The sequence below is a fragment of the Cyanidioschyzon merolae genome, chromosome 17 (assembly GCF_000091205.1).
Source record: "Cyanidioschyzon merolae strain 10D DNA, chromosome 17, complete genome".
NCBI classification, from domain to species: Eukaryota; Rhodophyta; class Bangiophyceae; order Cyanidiales; family Cyanidiaceae; genus Cyanidioschyzon; species Cyanidioschyzon merolae.
The window spans coordinates 899616-922138 of NC_010143.1; the positions used below are offsets into that span (position 1 = coordinate 899616).

General features: G+C 57.0%; 6 protein-coding genes across 6 annotated transcripts; 3 read left to right on the plus strand and 3 right to left on the minus strand.

The window, feature by feature from the left end:
* Positions 1-734: 734 nt before the first annotated feature.
* Positions 735-6836, plus strand: CYME_CMQ349C (hypothetical protein; the record flags this gene model as incomplete). Its single annotated transcript, XM_005538184.1, has 1 exon — positions 735-6836. One exon carries the CDS (start codon positions 735-737, stop codon positions 6834-6836), a length of 6102 nt encoding a protein of 2033 aa, XP_005538241.1.
* A 607-nt stretch (positions 6837-7443) lies between these two features.
* Positions 7444-8052, minus strand: CYME_CMQ350C (probable 1,4-benzoquinone reductase; the record flags this gene model as incomplete). The annotated part of the gene is made up of 1 exon (XM_005538185.1): positions 7444-8052. One exon carries the CDS (start codon positions 8050-8052, stop codon positions 7444-7446), a length of 609 nt encoding a protein of 202 aa, XP_005538242.1.
* Positions 8053-10086: 2034 nt separating this feature from the next.
* Positions 10087-10854, plus strand: CYME_CMQ351C (hypothetical protein, conserved; the record flags this gene model as incomplete). The annotated part of the gene is made up of 1 exon (XM_005538186.1): positions 10087-10854. The coding sequence occupies one exon, from the start codon at positions 10087-10089 to the stop codon at positions 10852-10854; it is 768 nt and encodes a 255-aa protein (XP_005538243.1).
* A 1273-nt stretch (positions 10855-12127) lies between these two features.
* CYME_CMQ352C (hypothetical protein) lies at positions 12128-16234 on the minus strand (the record flags this gene model as incomplete). The annotated part of the gene is made up of 1 exon (XM_005538187.1): positions 12128-16234. The coding sequence occupies one exon, from the start codon at positions 16232-16234 to the stop codon at positions 12128-12130; it is 4107 nt and encodes a 1368-aa protein (XP_005538244.1).
* A 3070-nt stretch (positions 16235-19304) lies between these two features.
* On the plus strand, positions 19305-19658 carry CYME_CMQ353C (ring-box protein 1; the record flags this gene model as incomplete). The annotated part of the gene is made up of 1 exon (XM_005538188.1): positions 19305-19658. The coding sequence occupies one exon, from the start codon at positions 19305-19307 to the stop codon at positions 19656-19658; it is 354 nt and encodes a 117-aa protein (XP_005538245.1).
* A 792-nt stretch (positions 19659-20450) lies between these two features.
* Positions 20451-21815, minus strand: CYME_CMQ354C (phenylalanine--tRNA ligase, mt?; the record flags this gene model as incomplete). The annotated part of the gene is made up of 1 exon (XM_005538189.1): positions 20451-21815. One exon carries the CDS (start codon positions 21813-21815, stop codon positions 20451-20453), a length of 1365 nt encoding a protein of 454 aa, XP_005538246.1.
* Positions 21816-22523: the final 708 nt, after the last annotated feature.

Below are 22523 nucleotides of genomic sequence, written 5' to 3' on the forward strand. Positions count from 1 at the left end.
TGAACGAAACCAAAAGCGCGGTGCCGGGTATCATCACGAAGCCGCAGCACACGTCCTGATTCGGTGTCTCAGAAAGCAGCGACGATGCGCTTAAACCCTCGACTCAAAGCCTTTCACAAGGTTGCGGGTTGCAAGATCCATAGTGCCGTTTGCATGACTTCACCTCTGTTAAGAGCGTTGCATCCGGCGAGTTGCAACGAACGCCACCAGCGACACGGCACAGCAGACGCTCCGGAAGGGGTGACGCAGCGGCCAAGGTACACCGCTGGAACCATCAGATATTTTCATCACTGAGAACTATCGACGAATCGAAGCTCACGCCCGTGCATCCACGTCCTTGAAAACAATCTCAGTTCAAACGAAGCCGCCTGGAAAAAGCCGCACAGCTGACCTGGGCAGCTGCAGCACCGACACCAGCGCCCGCGTCCTCCCCTCGAAGCTATGTGTAGTGAACGTCGCTGCGGAAGCGCCAAAGAACCATAGTGTCCAGGGTATGCCGTTTCGCGAGCGCAACGAAGAACTGTTGAGAGCAAAAGTGCCTTGCCGCGTAGGCGCTCACTGCGCAGACCCGAAAAGCAGCAGTTTCAACTGAGTATCAGCGACAGCGTCTCGCCGCACCTCTTGGCTGTTTCTCGTGACGGCAAAGTCGGTTGCGTGGAGGGACTGCGTCAGAGAACGCGTCCGTCCTGCAGTTCAGCGCTTTCCTGACTTGAGGGCGGGGTTAAGGACCTGGAATGACAGACGCTGACCTGGCGGCATCGAGTCACCCGCTGTGGCCTCGCTGGAAAGGACTGGTTCGTTTTCTCCGTTCAAGCCGAGGTGCACTGCCCTCAGCGCAACCAGCGGCGAGACTACTCCGAACGTCGCATCGCTTGACCCGGACGCTAACAGACGAAGCGGATGTGCAGTTGGATGTCAGCGGGTCTCGCTTTCTGCTGACGAGGCGCATCCCTGACGTGGAGCCAAACCGTTTTCAGTGGCTCATCTACGTGGGCGACTGCAGCACAAGCCCAGGTACAGTCGATCGTGACCCCGCAGGTCATCTGCTCCGCCTTTGGACGGCTGAACCGCTAGTCCCCGCAAAAAGCTCCGGCAAAAAGCGTCGTTGGCCTTGGCAGCGGCGGGACGATGCTCCAGACTGGCGGTATGTGTTCGCTCTCGATCCTGCGGGGCGGTTTGTCTACGGTCTCGCGGTGTCCGACTGCACCTCATGTCGCGTAGACTGGGCGAGCATCGAAACGCTCAACTCCAACGGAATGAGAGAGGAGGCAGTAGCAGCCTCAGTAAAGAGTCGATGGCTCCGACTGGGCCCGGGCGAAGACCTCCCCGAGTCATCCACCCATGGCGATCGCCTCGTTCACTGGTGTATTCAACCGGCAACGCAGCACGCCAGAGGCAACGGTGAACCTGCTAGCCAGGTGGTGTCCAGTGCTGCGCCAATCGGTTGCAAAGTCGAGGAGGCTGGCATGCCTCGCGAGACTGCTGCATTCCATGTCTATACAGCAGCGGGCTGGCACGCTTGCTGGACGCTGGATCGTGTCTCTGGGACACCGTCGTCACGGCCAGTGCTGGTTGAGAGCCTCGATGCGCGTATCTGCTACGGCTGGCAGCAACAGCAATCCGAGAGCAGGTGTCTCGAGAGCTGGTTGCTTGCCTATCGAGAGCGCGATGCATCGCCGAAAGAGTGGCTGTTATTTTCTGGGTCTCCACTGTGCCAGCGTGCAGTTTGGAGCGATCCCAGCGGTTTTCTGGCGGAGGAGATTGACTTTGCGGTCGTTTTTGCACATGGTGCATTTCTGCTATGTGGCAGTCACACGAGGAAACGAGTCGCGCTCTTTGACCTGCGGCCTGGTGGATCACATCCGCTTCGCTGGACACGTGCATCAATGGAGCAAGAGCAGGAGCAGCAGGTGGCGGCATTGGTGTTATGGGCAGTGCCCTGGGGCTCCGATAGCGTCCTAGTCGCCATCTCGCATGAGAATGGAGATCGAAGCGATCCGAGTGTTGTTGGTCGCCTCGAATGCTGGCGCTGGGACTTGCTCGACCCAGGAACGACCTCTGAGCCTGAACGCTTGTTCGTCATCGACTGGACGAGCCTGGTGCGGGATACGGACGCAGATGTGGGGTCAGCGCCGCCTCCCAGCGAGTATGGATGTGCAGCATCGACGCTCGCTCCGAATGTACAGACTGGTGCAGACTCGAATGCCACCGCGAGCGCCACCACAACGACAGCAGCACTGGAAGCGCAAACACCAGCACGCCGGTATCGCTGGACGTGGCTTGGCTGGCGCGTGCCCAGGAAGCAGGCTTTAAGGCAGCCTGCTGAAGCGTTGGATCCAGCAGCACCAACGCTCGTACAGATGTGTGCGGTGGGGGCTGCACAAGCGCTAGCGCTTCTCGTCGACCAGCATCACGGCTACGTGGTCTACCTCGAGCAGCCAGATCGCGCTAGTGCCCTGGCAGAAGTGCTTCTGGAGCACGACTCAGACACTTGTACCGCGCTGATGCAAGCGATGCACATTCCAGCGCCCATGGAGGCACTTTTGCGTTGGCGATGCTCACCACGCGACGCTGATGCAGCCAGGGCACTCGTCGCTGCACTTCCGACCGAGTGGCGCTGGGCTGCAGCCTACGAGGCTATCCAGAACCGCGCAGCAACGCTGAGTGCAGCACGCGTTCTGCTGCGGGCTGTGAACGCTGCCCAGGTTCCGCGTATGGTAGCAGAGGTTGCAGGTCTTTCCGCAACGCTCGTGAGTGAACGAGCGTTCCTGATCAGTGCGCTCTCCGCGGATGCCTTATCCGCCGAGCATTGTCGCGTTGCCCTTCTGCTGCACCAGCGGGCTGGCTGGGACGTTGTGCTCGAGTACCTCGGCGCGTGCAGTGCAACCGCAGCGCTTCGAGTGCTGCTCCTCGATGAACAGGAGGTGTCGCAGCAGCAGCAGCCGTCCATCTTGGACCGGGTCTGGAAGGCAACACCGCTGACCGCGGATCCACAGCAATGCACTGCACTTATCGAGGCCAAGTTTCAACAGGATCGTGACCCGCTCAAGACCGTAGACTATTTCAGGGAACATGCCGGGCGCCTCGACGACGCCACCGGCTCTCTGCGTTTGGTTCATCGACTCCTCGCCGCAGTCATGACCGTTCTGGACGCTTCACAGGCGAGTCTGGAGCCAGCCTCATCGGTAGCGAGTGCGCGTTCAAGCGCCACCGAGTTCCTACAACAGACGCTACGCCTACGCGAGGCGCTACAGTGGGAGCAGTTGCAGCCACAGGTCGAAAACTTGTCCTTATTGGAATTTGCACGCATGGATGCGCTTCAGGTACTGGAGCGCCTCCTCAAGGCCAGTCTTCAGGCAATGCAGACCGGGCGCGCACTCCAAGAGGCGTCCATGCTCAGGGAGGTGCTCGAAAGCGACCTGGTGATGCATATGCTCGAAGGCGTCCGGGCGCTCGATGCACACCAGTTCTTGGAATCGGCGCTGGAGGCTGCGTTCATGAACGACGCAAGGCCGCTGGATACCAGGTTCGGCGCTGTGCAGATCGAGGGATGGTGCAATGTGCTCTGCGAGCTCCTGGAAGCGTCGCGTTCGTGCAAACTTTGTCGGAAACTTGACTGGCGGGACGCGTATTTCCAGAACTGGTGCTGGTCTTGGCTTGCTCGAGCGCTTCTCATCCGCGTCGCGCTGACCCGGTCGCAGGTTGCACGACTCGCTGCAGCGCTGCGTGCACACGACGAAGCGGAGCCCATGCTGGAGAGCATTGCGCTCAGTGAAATGCTCTCCAGCGATACACCGGATCCTTACGAGCGTCTGCAACTGCGACAATGGCTCTGGCAGGCACGACAGGAGCAGCTGCAGCGGCCTTCTTCGCGACTAGTCGCTGGGGAGTGGCGAAAGCGGTTGATTTCAGGTTACGCTACCGCTGCTGGTATGCAGGCATCGGACTCGCTGGATCGTTTAGAGGCGCTTCTGGAGATACATGGACTGCAGCTGGACTGCAGGGAGCGGCTGAGCGGTCTCCTGGCCGCTTATCGCCGAAATACCGCACTGGTGACGCACCTGGTTGCTTGCATCGAGCAGTGCGGCGCGAGTGAGGTTACGGACGCTGCGAGCCTGCTCTGGCAGGTGGCGCTCTTCTGCTTCAAAGAGGAATCGTATCCGGTGTCGTGTACGGAGCAGCTGCTCCAGTACGGGGCAAAAACGTGGCGAAGCGGATCGCCAGCGCTCCAAGCTCGCATACGGGCGCTCTTACAGACCGCACGAATGGTGCTCGCGCTCCAGGAGCTGGGCTTGCCCACGTTGCATCCACGGCGTCTGGCTTGGGAAGCACGTCCAGCGGCTTGGCTGTGGCACTTTTCCGAGCTCATTCAACGCTCTGAAACACGCGCCGGTGAGCCGGAGCTGCAGCAGGTTGCAGCACTGGGTCACTTGGACACCGCAACGGCATGGTTGCTGGCGCGTCGAACGCCCGACACGCCCTCAGTTTTGGACTCGATGATGTACTATCCACCCGATGCGGTTGCTTGGCTACGCAGCAACTGCCGAGAAGCAGCGCTGCACAGCAGTTTACAACGCGGCTACTCGAATGATGACATGGATGCGTCCCGTTATCGTCTATCGCGTCTGTGGGGTACGCTGGCACGTCGCCTGCTGGACGAGGCCGAGCCGTTTCGACCCCAGGTCCAGCAACTCATTTTTGACCAGCTCACAGCGAAAGGCGCTCTGCCGCTGGACCTCGCCTGGATTCAGCGCTACTACGGAGGCGAGCCCAGCGTCGACCACGCCGTGCAGGTTGCTTGCACCGCGCCCGTTTCAACGATTGCTGCAGAGGCGTGGCGGTATCGCTTGACCGTACCAGCGATCCTGTATAGGTACCCGCTGGAACAGCTGGACCCGACATCCTGGCTCGATACGAGCATCGCGCTCTGGATCCTCCGTCAGCCAGCGGATACCCCGGTGGGGCGCGCACCATTCCTTCCACCCGCTGGGGATGTGCGTCTGCACACCTGCGGCATGTTGCAGCACTGGGCAAGCGAGCCAGCTATGCCAACAGCTGCGCAAGCGCTGGTGCTCAAATTTCAGCGAGCTGCTGAGGCTTTCTGCGAGGCTTTCCGCTGGGTTTCACAGGTGATGCAGCACCCGGCGCTCGAGCAAGATACGGATCTGTGCGAGCGCTATGTCCGTCGCTTCCTTGAGGATGCAAGTTACCGCGAGACGGTCGTCGTAGCAGCACTAGCGCATACGACTGATGAGGGACGGCTTGCCGTCTTGATCCAACCGGAGATTGACGCTGCCGCTCGGCTTGGGGTATCGTCGGCGCAGTGCCGCTTGGAGCATGTTCGGTGGTGTTTCGAACAGGCACAGCGAGCTGGTGCTGCTGCTGGTGCTGCTGGTGCTACTGCTGCTGCTGCTGGTGTCGTCGACGTCGTCGAGGCCACAGCGCCCCGCTCACCGATACGCGGAAGCACGCTGTCGTCGGTGGAGTCACCGGCGCGTTGGCACCAGGAGCACGCCCTTGTGACGTTGCTGGTGCAGCACGATGGACTCGGGCAGGCGCTGCTTGCACTCACGAATGAGCATCTGGAGGCTATGGCACAAAAGGCGCCGCATCCGCTAGTGTATTTGGTGCTGGCGTCCACGGAACGACATCCGCGAGCAGTTGCGCTATCCGAGGCATTGCGTGAGCACGTCGTCGATATGGCGTTGGATTGGGCGTCACTGTGGCTACTGTTTACTGCGAATGCGGATGCATACGGGCCCCTGGCAACCTACCTGTGCGAGCGCTCCGCAACGGACCCGGAAGCTGGCCTACAGCTCTGGCGCCTCGTAGCGATATGTGTATCGACGCCAGCGCCGCTCTTGGCTGCGGCGGTCGAAGGGTTCCTCTCACGCGCCTCATCAGCGGAGCAAGTTTATCGGTGGCTTCTCGAGACCACGCGACACGATGACGATGCCGTTCGACACGAGCTTCTCGGCGTCTGGGCCGCGGCACTCGTACAATGCGGAGGACGATCAGTAGGAACAGCAGCAGCAGAGCGCAGCCGTATTTTCGAATGGATCGACGGATTCCCGCTCGATACCATGCGAGGCGGTGAGGAGCTTCAGTGCGAGTCTCAGTTTCTCGTGTTCTTTGTTCGACGTGTTCTTGAATATATGGAGGCGCTTTGGAACGATCGCGTCCTAGCGAGCGCGCGGGTGTCAGCAATGCTCTGTGAGCGCTACGCTTCTGCATGCTCAGCGGCGTTCCAGGCGAGTCTCGGCAGCGGGGAATTGTCGCCAGCAGTGCTGAACACTCAGGATAGCTCGCTCGGCGCTCGTGCAGAGCGCTCCGCAGACCGGCTGGTTGTGGAGCAGACGTTAGCGTGGCTGCGGACGTTGTCGACAGCGGAGCTGCAGCAGTGGCAACCGCGACTGCATGCCATTTTCGCTATCGCGGACGCTACGGTATCCTTGACGGTTCCCGAAGCGGCCGTTCCAGCACGTGACGAGGCACAGCGCCGTGTCGAGCAGGAGGAGTCCAACGCGGACGCATCACCCGTTTTGACTAGTGATAGCGCGTCGAACGAGTCCACGGAAGATTCCATTGTGGCAGGTATCTTACGTGGTAACATCTGGCAAGCAGGTTCGACGTTATTACAGCGTCGTCGTTGGTCATTGGTATATGGCAACACACCAGAGGCGGCGCTTGTGCTTCTCCAGCGTCACCTGGAGGAGGCGCTCGCGACGTCGTCAAGTGGTGTGGAGGCGTCACGTTTCGCGTCACGCTCTGAAGTGCTGCGTGCGCTGGCTGTCGTATCCGAGTGGCGCACGGCGCTCGGGCTACCGGATACTTGAACAGTATGAGCGCGTTGCCGAAACATAATGATGATGATGATGATGATGATGCGATGATCTCTGATGAACAGCATCTCGATACGAATTGGGTATACCCGATCGCGCACTTGATATCCAGCGATGGTGAACGCGTATCGCGAAGCTAGTTTTCTGATGCATAGCACATCTTGATACGAATTGGGTATACGCGATAGCACACTTGCTATGAACGATGCACACATCCAAAGCATAGCAGCAGCAGCAGCAGCAGCAGCGGTAACCAGGCAGCGGTTACCGGTTTGCACGACCCGTGCGCACCGTAACGCCCCATGACATGTGCGTTCCGCTTTGTGAACCGTATGGCATCGAAGGGGCGCGTGTGTCGTGCACGCACAGAGATACCCGTAATGTTCGCTTGGTGGCCTTTTGTGTGTGAGTGACCGGTACCTGCGCCCGGAAAGGAAACCGCGCAACCGACTTTTACGATACTGGGACTCTTCGACGCATCAACACGAGATCGCGGACACAGCACAGTAGCCTCGAGCGCCTTGTCATGTAAAGCACGCATTCGTTATTCTGGACCTTTTACACCACATGGATTCAGGACTCCTTCCCTAGACAGCTATGCTTAAGAGGCGATTTTCTTGACAAAATTCGCGAATCGCTCTCCCTGGATTTCCGCCAAACGAAGCTCCATCTCGCTTGGTTGCCGCGACCCGTCGGGTCCGGCAAAGGTCGACGCGCCGTACGGCGTGCCCCCGTGAACCTGACTCATATCCATCATGCTGGGATCTGCATAGCCGAGTGGAACGAAAATCATGCCGTGGTGCACAAACCGTGTTAGAGCGGTCAGCGCTGTGGTCTCCTGTCCGCCCTGCATGGTGGACGTCGAGACAAAAATACCCGCGGCCTTGCCTTGGAGCGCACCAGACATCCAGAGCCTGCCCGTTGCATCCCAGAACGCACTCATCTGCGCCGGGGACTGTCCGTACCTTGTCGGGTAACCGAATAAAATTCCGTCATATTCAGCGAGCTTCGCCGGGTCCTGAAGCACTGGAATATCTTCCGGCTTTGGCGGTGCGTTCATCTTCTTCAGGACCTCTTCGGGCAGGGTCTCCGGCACCCGCATCAGGTCACAGTGCACGCCAGCCTTTTTCACACCTTGCACCTCATGACGCGCCAACTGCGTAATGTGGCCGTACATGGAGTAGATAAGCACGAGAACTTTGGGCGCCATTTGCTGTTTTCTGTCGTTTGCCGCTGTCGTCACAGGCTGCGTCGCTGCACTCGTACCGGTTTGCTGCACAGGATTTGACTCGTGCTTTGCACTTGATTTCTTGGGGTGCGTTCCCTCGTCCGTTGATTTAGAAGAGCTGTGAACACTGAATCCACAGAGGTTCCCTATTTTGACAGCGTCAGTCTCGATACAACACCGTTGAGAAATAATCAAAGAGCAAACAAACGTTCGTTGCCCGGTAGCTGAAAAGGTCCAGCGCCAGCGCACAATGTGTTTCTGGACGCATCGCGATGCTGCGTCGATGCGCAGCCGTCATTCCTGCGGTCCATCCGGTTGCGACATTTATGAATAAAAGGGACACACAGCGGTGGTGCTTGTTCCCTGGCATTTGTGCACAGTCACGCTGAGATACCGACGCGCTTTGCAGCAGCATGACAAGGGAATGGAGATCGTGTGCATGACGCAAGCAAGCAGCCAAGCAAGCAGTTAGGTTCGTAGGCATCTGCAAGCATTTCATCATGAAATGGACCGAGTCTTCTAGCTAGGGTGACCATTCGAAACATTCGTTCTATTCCTAGTGTCACCAAGAGAAGCCACTGCGGGATTTTCAAGTGCCTGCTTCTTTCATTCCTCTCTCTCTCGTCTTCGGCTCTAAATACCGCGGTTTCTATTGCTGTTCCAGACCTGTAGTGAACTGCAGAATGAAGTTGATGGCAGCATGAACTTTTCGATGTTGCCGCGTCCGGCTGCTGTCGACGCATGCCATCCACAGGCAGTACGTGCAATCGAAGTATCTTCTTCGTATGGAGCCTGGGCGTACCCGTCGCAGCGGCGACCCGTGACTTTGAGTAGACGTTCTGATATGCCCACGATACCGCTTCCTCTGAACAGCGCCCTGTGGCGCGTCCACGCATGCTTTATTTCTCGGGACGAGCCCGTTCCGAGCTGAAAAGACACCCGTCGAGACTTGCCACCGTTTCCGCACCCGACTTGACGCTATATGATCCAGAGATTCTTTCGGAAGATCCACATGACAAACGCGCTGTCCACTGCAAGCACAGGCGCACGATGTTCTATGCTGTACAGGATTTGCAGAACGCGATGTTGTCCATGGTGAAACGAGCACCGGACGGAATATCCTGCCTGCAGAGCCAATCGAGAAGTTTCGATCCGTCCACGCCTCGTTCGTGCGAACCGGAAGCGCACCCTGCACTTCAAAGGATCGCTGTGTTGATTCACGTCCGAGTCCAAGAACCCATTTCCATGCAAACAGCAGAGACAGGAACCTCTGGAAAGCATATTCTATGAGAGGGATTACGCGGGAATCGAACGCTGTTTCCCTAATACCCACAAAGAGAGCGACTTGTGACCTTTACAATGGAATCGATTACTTCACGTTAGAAGGTTCAGTGGACTTTCGTTCTGAGCTTGTGACCGAGTCCGCAAGGAACGACGTCGCCTATCTTACCTTGTGCATCGAGCAGTGTGCACTACTGGCCCAGCACGTTGCCTTGAGTGCGAAAGAAGGAAAAATTCAAGCATGTGTGAACTGCGCGTGGTACACGTAGGCCAAGAAGCTTTGAGGCTTGAACGTATGCATTAGCTAAAGAAATTGGTCTTTTACGAACTCTTGTTAAGAGGCGTCGTGCGTCACCTCGTTACCGACGACGTCACGAATGCTGGCAGCTAGGTGTCAGAGGAGCTACCCAAAAACACAGCGGAGAAGCCTCAGACCACGTGACAGATCCGTAAGCCCGCATTGCTACACGTCGAATATCGATGCTGTACATCTACAACCAGTTCGGAAAACTCCGTCATGCAATCAAAAGTCGACTAGTTCCATGGTGCATTTTCATGTGACACGGGTATCCACTGGCGGGCACGCTCGTGCTCCCCGAGTTGCAACTAGTGCGGTGCGCTTTTCTGGTGCACGCCGGGGGCGTCGGTTCCCAGGAAACCGCACGCCCGAATCTCGCTCCTTCATACACGTCCGAGTTCTGACCTAAATCTAGTCTTCGCTTGGATGGCGAGTTTATGGATGAAATTAGCTACCCGCCGTCAGAGGATACCTATCTTTTGATCGACGGCTGTCGGAGCTGGTTTCAGGAGCACGGAATCCGAGCAGCACACCCGAGAACGCGACCTGTGCTCGTCCTCGAAGTCGGGTGTGCGGCTGCTTTCGTCTTGGAAGCGCTAGCGACTGATGTTGCTTGGCTGGACGGTCCTCAGGCGTCTTCGCACGCTGAAAACTGCGGGCTCTTGCCACTGCTTCCGTTTTTCATCGGCAGCGACGTCAACCTGGCGGCACTGTACCAGGCCCAGCGGCGACTCGCTGCGACCCTTCCCATTGATCTCGTCTGCGGCAGCCTTATGACTGCATTGCGAGCAGATGTTTTCGATTTGGTGCTTTTTAATTCTCCATACGTGGAGACCAGCGCAGATGAGCTCGCAGAAGCCCAACGGTGTCGGGACCTGCGTGCAGCCTGGGCTGGTGGTTGGCTTGGTCTTCAAGTGGCTGCAGCGCTCATTCGTCAGTTTATGGTAACGCCAACAGCGGCACTGACATCCGAGCATCATGCGTCTGCATGGCTGCTTCTTGTGACGCAAGACCGTACCTGGTGGCATCGAGCGTTTAGCAATCAGTTTGCGTTTTTCGTAAAGCAACGACGTGCCGGGGACGAGCGCTTGCTCGTGCTGGCGTTATCGCGCTCGCAGGCGAGTCTCTGGTACAAGTGGATCTGGCAGGAGTTACGCGCTGTTGACGACAGCGATCGGATGAGTGCGCTAGTTGACATGGAGTAGCGTGTGCATGCGAAGTGCGTCCTCGGGAGCGGCTCGGGCTGGCGGCGCTCCGAGCACGGTGTCGTTTACGTGGTGGAGGATTCGCGAATCACGGACGCGGCCAAGGAAGAGCGTGAAACCTGGGCATGTTGATTGCTGAGGCGTGAAAGCGCTGAGCCCGTGGCGCTTGTCTCGCGCAACACTGCGGGTTTATGGATGCACCGGACGACGCCGGCGACTGGATGACAGCGACGTGTCCGGACCGTGGCGGAACGCGCGCTTACTGCAACGTGCAGACCCTGAGCATTGCATGTGAGGAGACGACCCGCACAGGTCATCGATACCGAGGTGCTGTCTACAATCGCGTTTGAATGGTGGTGTTAGTGCTAGCAGTAGCAGTAGCGGTGGTGGTGATGGTGGTGGTTAAACTCTCGGTGATGACGTGGCGAACGGACATACCGCTTGACAGTTCCTGTGAAGATGCTTGTGAGGCGCGCGGATGCCGCGCATGCCTATACACGCGTTGTATCCAGTTTCCAAAGCGCTATCCACGCTCTCGGATTGAACAATCGAACCAGGGATGTCCTGGATGCGCGCGAGCACCACCAGTGATACTTGAACAGTCCCCGACTCGTCAAGAGATGCTATCACGTTCAGCCTGGATCGATCGATCGATCGCTACTGTCACCTACTGAATGCCGAGCATGCCGCAAGCGCTTGCTCTTGTGCTGGAGATGCTGCCGCTGCTGACCTTCAAATGCAGAATGGCTCTGCCACACCGTTTCGGACGTTCGTTCCGGGATTTTCAGGGCACGCACGAACAACGACCTAGTGCGGCGGGAGCACGGACACGCCACCAGGCACTCCGGTGCCCGCGCTTGCACTGCGTCTAACGTTCGAATGACACGTAGCTGCGCAGCCAGCATACCCTAGACGTGGTGCAGGATCGGCAGCTGCGACTCGCCTCGCACTCTCGTGATGCTTCGTCATGCTGCATGGGGAGGCGGTGCAGGCCTTTCGCGCCAGCGGCGATGCTTTGCTGGTCGGTGCCGGCTACGGGTACCGCTTCGTCGTGCACATGCTTGCACCTGGTGCACCTGGTGCCTCGTTCGACCTGGAGCCAGCGCGTTCTTGCGATGGTGCGCGACCGACAGCAGGTGTACTGTCACACGTGCGCCAGGCCGAGGATCGTGTGCGCTGCTGATCGTGTTGATGGTATCCACGGTGTGCATACATGCATACGTACGTATGTACCTACGTACGTACACTCATGCGTACATGGATGTACGCACAGCTACGGGGCGAGTGCAACAGCTGAACGCAGCGGCGAATCACCAGATCGCTGCCTCGTCTCAGCGAATGGCACATCTCTTTTGGTCGTGAAAAACGGTCCAGGTAAGCGGATCGGGCCGGGGAACTCAGCGAGATCCCATCGCTTGTGGGCTTGCTTCTGCTTCAGAATGTCGGTACATAGCAGCGCTAGCTCGTGCACGCGCTCAGTCATGATCTGGGTTGCGAGGTTCAGATCCTGAGCGATCGGTTCGCCGACAATCATACTAGAACGTCGATGACGGCCATGGGTTTCTCCGTTTCCGCCACCGATCAGCGGCGGCACAGGGGGTGGAATCTCACTCGCCGACACCAAACGAAGAAGCTGCATCAGGATACCAACGTGTTGTTCATGTTCTAGGAGTGTGTCCAGGATAAAACTGAGATACTTGCGATTGTCTGCGAATGCGTTCTGTGCATCAATAAGATAATCAGGATGATGGGCGAGCAGGTGCAGCACATAGGGCAACACACACTCTGGCATCAGGGCGAGATAGGAAACGGCCGCCTCGGTGGCAGTCGCGAGTGCCTGTTGCTCGAGGCTTCGGACTAGCTGGCGTCGTTGGCGAATCAGCGCCGTCAAGTACCAGCGCGCATTGGTGACATTCTCTCGCTCCGGATCGATGGCTGCAAGTACCAGGCCCGCCATCCAGTGCCACGGCAGGAGCCCGCACGCCAGTCCGCGGAAGAGCTTGAGCGCAAAATCGTGACGGATCTCGAAAATCGGATCCTGCATGAGTAGGCAGACCATGTGCCGCTCCGCTGGCAGCAATGCCTGGTCGATGGTGCGTATTCGGGCGAGCTTCAGGATGGACTTGGCCGCGTAGTAGCGCAAACGCGCACACGGTTCGCTATCCAAGACAGCGTCCGATACGGGCACGGGCGCGCTCACGAGTTCATCTGCGGACTTCGAGTGCCTGGTCAGGGCTTTCCAGTCGCCCTGCTGCAGGACCAGCAACAGGACTGCGTGAAGGAAACGATCCACGCGTTCTGGGCTCGCGAGCTGCTGTCCTTGAGCGGTGCTCCATCCTGCGCGCACCTGGAGCGACGAAGCCGCTGGGTCGTGTGCGTCCGCTTCCAGCGAATGCCCGTGCGCATTCGACCGCTGCGCAGACGCGTTTCCAGGCAGTGCGGTAAATCCGCTCATCAGGATGCTGCATGCGGCAATAATACTAGCTACGGTGAGAGGCTCGCCCACATCGGGTGGTCTCTCGGTCAGCAGCTGAAGACAAACGTCAAGAATCTGGATTTGCGTTGGAACTGGTACCGTGTTCGGTGCACAGCGGACGATCTTTGCCATGGTTGTCAGAGCGCAAGCACACTCGTCATAGTTCCCGCTTTTCAGCGCCTCGAAAGAACGAGATTCCAGCTGAGGAACGATTCGCTCCCAGGACGGCGTCAATGCGTCTGATGCCCAGAGTGTTGCAAGAACGCTGGCTGCTAATTTGATGCAGCGTAGACTGCGGAAGCTGCGCTCTTCCGCGACCTGTCCGAGCAGATACGTCTCCAGGCACCGTGCTAGACTGTGCCTGCACTCGATTCCCATGTTCATCAAGCACGGACCAAGTGTGGATAGGACGCGCAGCGCAGCCTGATGCGGCACTGCCGCGACGAGCCTCGTTAGCGTAGCCTCATGGAACGCGCCACCATAACACGATGCCGCCTCGAGTAGCAGCGCACACTCCACGGAAGCGGCGTTAGCGCCCTCGGGCTGGCCCAAAACGATATCCACCAGCATATGAACGTCCGATGGGCGCCCCAAACAAGGCACCATCCGAAGCAAGACGAGCGCCTGGAACCACTCAGCTGCCGCTTTGCTTCGGCGGGTCAAGCGTTCTACGGTATCACGAATCAAGGGCAGCGAATTTGTCGAGTACTCGCTGCCAGGATCGTGGAGCAAAAGACGCAGATTTTGGAATACACGTTCATCCCGCCCTAACATGACATCGAGAAGCAAACGAACGCCGCACACTTGGTCCTCAACATTGCAAACAGTGGCCGGCTTGCCCAGACTACGAGCTAGTCGATCCAATAGACTGGCAGCAGTGTCTGAGAAGCTTCTCTCCGAGAGGCGGCAACGCTGCCGCGCCTCATCACGCATATCCAAGAGTGCACGCATGTCCCGCTGAAACTGCGCGCGTGCACGCATCATGAGGCGCAGTGCATCATTCGCGGGAAACGCAGTCCATCCGTGCACCCCAAAGGAGCGATTGATCCGCTGTGCGTGCGGATCCTGCAGGGCCTCACGCCAGCACGACAGCGCATCAGCGATGCTCATTCGCGGGTCGTAGAACAGGGCTTCGATTTGAACGATCGAGCCTATCATTTCATCCGTGGGCACGTTGCCTGCGCACCCGACCTGCGTTAATTGAATATACGAGGCGAGCAACTCTCGCACAAGCTGTGATATCCACTCGTGTACCTTCGGCGGTATCGAGTCCCGTTCATCGATTGTTTCAGAGGCAGTGTTCTGGACCTGCTCGTGGTGCCATCGTAGAAACGCGCGATAGAGGCGGGAAAGTCCTTGAATCGCAGTATGCCGCACAGCAGCGCGCTTGTCACGAGCTCGGCTGAGACAAGTCGTACTCGCCAGTGGCAGGTGCGCGACAATGCGCAGCGCCAAGCGAGCAGCACGATGCTCGCTGGAGAGTACCGTTCGCACAGCTGCGAGGCGCACCTGCTCGTCTTGGTCAAGCATGCGATCCTGCAGGCCGCGATCCAGTTCGTTGAGCATCTGCTCAACGAGCGGATTCGCCGTTCCGGTGACAACTTTCGATTCTGCGGGGCCGTCCTTCACCGAGAGCGCTCCTTGATCCACATGGCGATGCAGCTGAATGAGGAGATCATGGACTGCGCACACTGTACCAGCCCGCACCCCTGCTTCGACGTCCTGGAACCGTTCCAGCAAGTCAAGGAACAAGGATCTGCTGACTGTATTGGAATCGTTGAAGAGGGTACCGCTTCCGCTGATATTGGAAAAGTGCCGAGCGAAAAGCTTTGCGATGAGCTGCACACAGCGCAATCTGGTCTGGGTGTCGCGCGCCCGTGACTCGGCGGATAGGTCCGGCAGGACACCTTGGAGAACACCCGGTGCGGTGAAGTAGAGCGATTCGATCAGACTGTATCTCTTCTCAGCAGGTAGTTCTCTCAGATACCTCACCAGCGGATCCTTAAGTACCTCTGACGCGCGTTGGACGATCTGCTCGGCAATGTTGCGCGCACTGAACCGCCAGGTATGCACGGATGATGGCTTTTCAGACAGCATCTGGGACTCTGTTGCAGCGAGGAAGACAGACGGCAGCTGAACGTTCAGGGCTGTGAGAACCGGATCGAGTACGCGAGTGATCGTATCGAGCGATCCTGTCCATGGATCCGTCTCTTGCGCTTGTTCAACTAAAGTGGAACTAATAATTTCCGCAATTTGCATTTTGCACCGATAACTTAGCGTAATGTTGCTTGCAGCGCTCATAAGCAGCTCCACGAGAGAGCCCACTTGACATGCATGCGCGAGCACAAAAACCTTAGTTTTCGCAGCGAGCTCGAGAACTCGGAGACTCCAGCGATGCCCCTCTGCAACTTCACCTGTTTGGGACGTAGGCACCGAGCCACTGCTCGCTGAGCAGGGTTCGGGGCCGTCAGCGCCTTCCGTCACCGGTCGGCCGCTTTGGTGAGTGACAGGGATACGCAAGTCCTCGAGTGTTTGGATACAGACTTGAAGCACGTCCTGAAATGTCTCGTCGTCGAACGGGATTTTCGGTGCCGAGATACGCAGGCACTCGAGAAGCACGCACGCAAGGACGCCACGCATAGGTGGTTGAGCACGCTTCAAAGGGTTCAGTGACGCCAGCCGAGCTACTGCCTGGCACCACTGTTGCCAAACTGACCGTTTGAGTAAAGGCTCCCCAACAGGCGTGTGCAGCTGAGGCACTTTACAAAGTACCGTTTCCCAAATATGAGAAAGGCGTGTGCACACTGTGTCTCCATGTTTGACGCGTCCACGATCGCAGTCGCAAGACTTCAGTGCTTCTATAGCTGCGTGTACGATTCCCTCTGTATCTTCTTCGGTGCCCATGCTTATGAGCACGAGACGGCAGTTCGTTTCTCAGCGAAGCGCGCTACTCGACAGTGGGCAGCGACCGCGTCGCGCAAACAACACGCGCGATCCGCCAGGAACTTTCGCGCCAAAATTCTCGGGCGCTTCCCAGACGATCGGGTTCAGTGTTGCCTCGGGCCAGCGATGTTCCTCTATGGGTCGACGCGCGATTTCCTTGGATCGATAACCCCGCAAAATCTCCACCATGCATTAGGCGTCAGAATCGAAGTCCACATCACCGTCGCCTGTAGGATTGCTGCTTTATATTTCAGGAAGGGCGTAGTGCTTTTCATCAGAGCACGATGCTCGTCATCTGAAGCATCATGCGTCGTATCCGCCGCGTATGCAACTCTCTGTGATCGGTGCGCTTGAATCAGACTGTATTTGTATGGGGAAAATATGCCGCCTACAAGCAGCAGTGGAACTGCGTCTCCGGAACGGTCCTATCTAGCTGCATTTGGATTGGGGGAATCACTCACCAGCGAACGACTGCAGATTTCTGCGAAAAGAGCGCTTGCCGATTGCTTCGGGGTGCATACGCTGGGACGCTACCTCAGCGCTGTTGCTAAGAGCAGCTTCCCCGCCGCCTGACCTGACGGAGTGCACGCCCGGCTCCGACTCGAATGCGACAAAAGCGAGCGCGACACCGTGCTTCGAACGCTGATTCGATATGGCGGGGCTCGAGCGTCATTGCGTTCCTCGAGCGTGGACGTATGTACGACTAGGTGCATCTTTTGGATGCAACCGAGCGGCTCTTGAGTCTTCATTTGGGATCAATTGTCATTTCTTGGATGATAAAGGGTTTCGACATGCCAGATTGCATAAGGATTTTCCATCGAGACTCCGTGTGCTCCATGCAATATTCAATACCTGGATCCCATGAGGTGCTTCGACCCGAGCGATCTCGTTTGAGTGCATATGCTCGGTGATAGTGTATATTTAGTTATAAAAAATAATGGAATACCGTTCTCGTTCATGAATGTTCCATGAAAAGCGTGTTCGGTATACATTTATGCGGCGCTCCAGTATCGCTCGATCACTGATTGCACCACCTGACTGCCGTGGTACATGCGGGAATCCAGTGCCCCATTTCCTGTCCCCTAGTTTTTTCATAGAACTTTTTCAACATTTCATCCGAATTTCTACACGGGGAACTAGATGATTCCGTCGAAATTTCGCTCGACACAAACGCTCTGAAAGCTCCTGAGGCACGTGCCATCCATTCATGTTGACGATTGAGAATCCAGTCCCGCTGCAGGAACTGCTTTCGCGCATGGCTGCTGATAGCGTCACACCATAACATGCCACTTGCCCTGGTCTCCATCACCACCTGACGTTCAGTCAGCTTACCCTACACCATCTCGTGCTTCCATCTCCGTTTCACGCTCTTCTTATCTACCGTTTTCAGTGTCCACTCGCGCTCGTGATGCGTTGACATGGTCCTCAGTTCATCAACGAGAACCGATCAGCATCGTTTCCTGCACTCGGTGTTCGCTCTCGTCGACGGAGCAGGAGCGAGTCCCTTGCGTGCTGCACCAGGTCCAGCGCCATAGGCCACGAGCGATCGACGGTGCTTAACGGTCATTTCCTTTTCCAATTCATGGAAGAACGCGGCAAGTGCTCGATTCTTGACTCCGCGCAACCGAAACCGTTAACGACTCCAGCATGGACTCATGCACTCCAACCAAGGATCGTCCAGATGATCCATTTGGACGATGATTGGCTCTCGGAGATGGGCGTACGAGGCTTCTCCGTCTGCTCAGTAGGGCGCTCAGAGCATCGAGTTGTGTTTTGACGCAGCCATTCCGTCGGCTGGTTTGCCTCCTGACCCCCATAATGCCAGACTCCCGGTCCCGCCGAGCCCTGAAACTTTGAGCGGCTTCATCTGGTTTCTGTTCAGGCATTTGTGCTCTCGTTCTAGAGTTGCAGCGACGTCCACGACGCTCTTCAACAGGGGATCCGCATTCGCCATGCAGCCTTTATCTTCATCTACTTTGAACGCTCCGAATTGAGCCTCTTCGCTCGACCCAGGTCTATGTTTCGTACTCTTCATCCAGATTGTTATTCTTGGGGTCTCTATCACCCCTGTAAACTTCTTTCCATTTCCTCGCAGTCAACGGAAGATCTTGAACGACCTTCGCAGACGCTCGTCCCGATGCATTTTGCACGCTTTCTGGTTTTTCGCAGAGGCCAGCCTCGTTTTTAACTTGTCGTTCACCCAGCGGATGACATAGTTTGAGACGCGATTCTCCAATTTTTTTTCAATCCTCGGGGTTCGTACGCACTGGGACGACGCTCGGAGAGAAACTCGCCTCGGCAATGCACGTATCCATTACTCGTCCATTACCTTTTTGTCGCCTTCTCAGGCGCGGGCACGCCAGCTGAACGGAGCGCGCTTTCGACGTCCTCACGGGCACGAGTAGAGAAGCAATACAGCATTTCAGGATTGGCGAAGGTAGAGAACTGTGCGTAGAAGAAGGGCACGGCGGATGCGAACGACTCCTTTATGAAGCCGGTAATGCGAAGACAACCTTTGGCAACTGTCGAGACGCTTTCGACGCACTTGATCGGTGGAAACTAAGCTCGTACGAAATGCAGCGCAACACGATTCTCATGCGCGAGTTGCCCCACGGAGTTTGAACGATAGAAAGCCAAGTTGTTTGCAAGCAGGACAGAGGAACCTGGAAAAGGGTATACAGGAAGAGGGCTGCGACGAAGTACGGGGTGATGAACGATGTTCTCCATTTGGCGGTGTATGGGCGACCAAACTTGTGAATCATCAACGAGGCTGTTGTTTTAGGAAAGCTCGGTTGCTCTTTCTATACCTATCAGGCTTCTATGCATAGCATGCAGGTCTTCAACTCGTGGTTTCTAGCCAATCTGCGCCTCTGGACAAGCGCAAAACGTCGTCGATCCCCAGGCCCCGGACTGGAGCACGCGCGAACAAAGGCGCGCGTCGCTCCGCGGAACGCTCGTGAACGATGCGCGCTGGCTCGAAGGCACCAGAACAGTGCTCCCGTGGACGTTTTGACTGTGCAGTGGTCCTAGCATGAGTGCCATCGAAGGTGCTTCCAAGGGCGCTATCCCCGTCGAGGGAGAGCGTGCTGTAGAGTCGGGGTCTCAGTATCCGAAGAAGCGATTCGAAGTGAAACAGTGGAACGCTGTGGCGGCGTGGAGTTGGGACCTACGCGTGGATAACTGCGCCATCTGTCGCAATCATATCATGGACCTTTGTTTGGAGTGCCAGGCTGATCCCCAGAACGCACGCGCGAGTGAATGTGTTGTGACCTGGGGTATCTGTAACCACGCTTTCCACAGTCATTGTATCAACAAGTGGCTAGAGACGCGGAACGTGTGCCCGCTGGACAACCGACCTTGGCATAAACTGAAAGAAGGTCGGTAGTTGGCGCTGGTTCTGGGCTTTTCTTCCTCCTCGGAGGTTCCAGAGCGGCAGACGAGCTGTATGGCAGCTAACTCGGTTCAGGTTCAGGGGCGGCGCGCGCCCTTGAACCGCTGACTAGCAACAAACGGACAAGGCAGCCGAGGCTGTTTCTTTGACTGGCTGCTGGAAAAGCAGCAAACATGCCAACTAAAGTGCGAAGCGTTTGTTATGAAAGCGTCTTATCATCACAGTCTGTTATCTCTTGGCGTACATGGTACCCACCGGGGAGCGAGGCGCATGCAGCGAGCATCGCATGCGCCTGACCGCTTTTCGACAGCAATGTTTTCCGCGTCCATAGAAGCATTGCTCGGGGTTGTGCATGTTATGTTGCAGTACTGCGGCCGAGTACCCGCCAGCACACCATATTTGCGTCTTGGTCACGTTCAAGACCTGCAGGTATTCGGCTTAGATGAGAATGGCAGCCGTTCCGGTACCATCGGAACGAACGCAGGCATCGCATCGAGGAACACCGCGAAACGACCTTTTCTGATGCAGTCAGCTGCGCTCATCTATCAGACCAGGGTGGGGTGACTCTCAAGGCGTCCAGGCTCTTGCATTTGGAACATAGACCTTTTTCCTGATTGCACGGGATCAAGCGGTTTGGTCATCCCCGAATCAGTAAAAATCGTTTACATGCACGCTTTTTCAAGTCCGGTGGTACCCTGTTTCCGAAGCCGAGAAGTTCAAGCCTCCGATCAGGTGACCTCTGATTTTTGCTGGAGTACGCACCAAACATCGGTCAGCTCAAATTCTTTAGCGAAGCTCGGCCACGTCCGACATCTCCAAACGGATACATTCACGCACCTGATTCTGAATACGATTGATTTCTTCGTCGGTTAGAGAGCGGTCCGGGCTCCGGTATGTGATCCGATAGCAGATGCTCCGTCGCTTCGTTTTGGGATGGACAAATTCATCCACTCGCGAAATGTCCTCCACAAGATCACCGGCTAGATTTCGCACGAGCTCGCAGAGATCATTCTCGTGGAACAGACGGCCACTTGTGCTGCCGTTCCCGTCGCTGGCCTCGGGTTGGTCCTTCACCCACATAGATACGTCCTTGTAGACGGGTGGATACTTACTATACGGTTGAAACTGCGTGATGACTCCGTCCTGAAACTGCTTGATGAAACGCTTGTCTGAGCTCCAGAATAATCGGATGTCGGGTACATCGAACAGCACCATGGCGAGTCGCTCGAGGCCGAGCCCAAACGCCCAGCCCGAGTGCTTAGCGGGATCCACGTCGCCAGCCCGCAGCACATCGGGTTGAATCACACCGCAACCGAGTACCTCGAGCCAGTCGCCTTGCCACAGCACCTCTAATTCGAGCGAGTGTCGCGTAAACGGAAACTCGGCGTCGACCCATCTGACCGGGATCGGTGCTGCATCGGCGTCACTCAAAGCGGACGTCCTCGGGGATTTGTCCGCTTCGGAGTTCTTCGGCCAGCGAAAGAGGTACTGCGCCAGCCCGTACAGCGTCTCCTTCAGGTCTTCCAGGACCCACGCTTCAGACGGCGCATCCGCAAAAACGCGCACACCATCCATTTGATGAAAGATTGGATAGTGCTTTTTATCGATGGAATCGCGTCGATAGACATCTCCTGTGACGAGGAACGCGCGGTAGCCCTGCCGCAGCAGCTCCGTATCATGTGCAGTCGTATGGGCACGCAGCACCGTCGCCTCATCCAGGTAGTACGTGTCTGTCGGACGGCGGGACGGGTGGTCCGGAGCGACCAGCAGTTCGTCAAAGCAAGCGCGCGTACTGACGATCGGCGGCAAGTCATGAAACTTTGCAAACTGAACCGGTGGTCGCCCTTGCTTCGCACCTAGCTCGTTTTCAAAATAAGCTTCGATGATTTTTCGCAGCGTGCACAGCGGATGATGCACGCGGTTGTGGAGCTTTTCTGATGGGGTTGCTTTCGCTTTCTCCAAAATGTGCGGCGGAATATTGCTCTTCGTTATGGTGGACTGTGCGCGGAGTGCTCGAGCGCCGCGCCCTCGTGACAGGTGACGGGCGAGCGTTCCGTGTGTGCTGTTCACCGCAGGCAACCAAAGTCGTTGTGCTGGGACCGTCCGCCATCGCTGTGCTACGATGAACCCAATACCCCAGTTTTCCACCATAGGAACAGCGTGAAACAACTCGAGAGCCTTGTCCTCCAGTATCTATTTACGCCTAATCGGTACCGAACGCTAACGTTGCTCGCTGTGAAACACCCCGATACAAACTGGAGTGCGTTCCCCGAAGCGACGTCTATCGTGTGTTGCGTGCCGCACGAGTTGAGGCACGGCTCACTACTGTCGATGAATTGTAGACGAGACGCACCGCCGCAAGCAGCCATGCCTCGGTCCAGTGAAGCCATGGGGCTTGCGTTCGCCACGACGGCCATAGACTCATACTAGTATAAAATTGGACAGGTCCATTTTGCGAAACCCCGACAGATACACATCTGAATACCAGCATCCGCGGACGTTTTTTCTGCGATCATTTCCTTTTCCTTTCATGCAGCTCCGTCTTTGAATGCGCGGGTCTCTCTTTTGCCTCGAGATCCATTGCCAGCAGTCGACGGATGTTGATCGGAGCTTTCAACTTCTCATCTCGCTGCTTCCACTACTGTCAATGAATCTCATGCGCAGGCGGTTACTGAGATCCGCCCTTCGCTTCCCATATTCATCTTCTTTGTATGCAGACTCGGTGTGCGCCTCGCGCCGGTGACACTTGTGTGTGGTCAGGTGTTTCGGTATGGTCAGCGTACCTCCTTCGCATCCTCTTCCGAGAGTCACCCAGCGGTACATGAAGGCTCTTTTCATCGCTCGGTACATGCGCTTTTC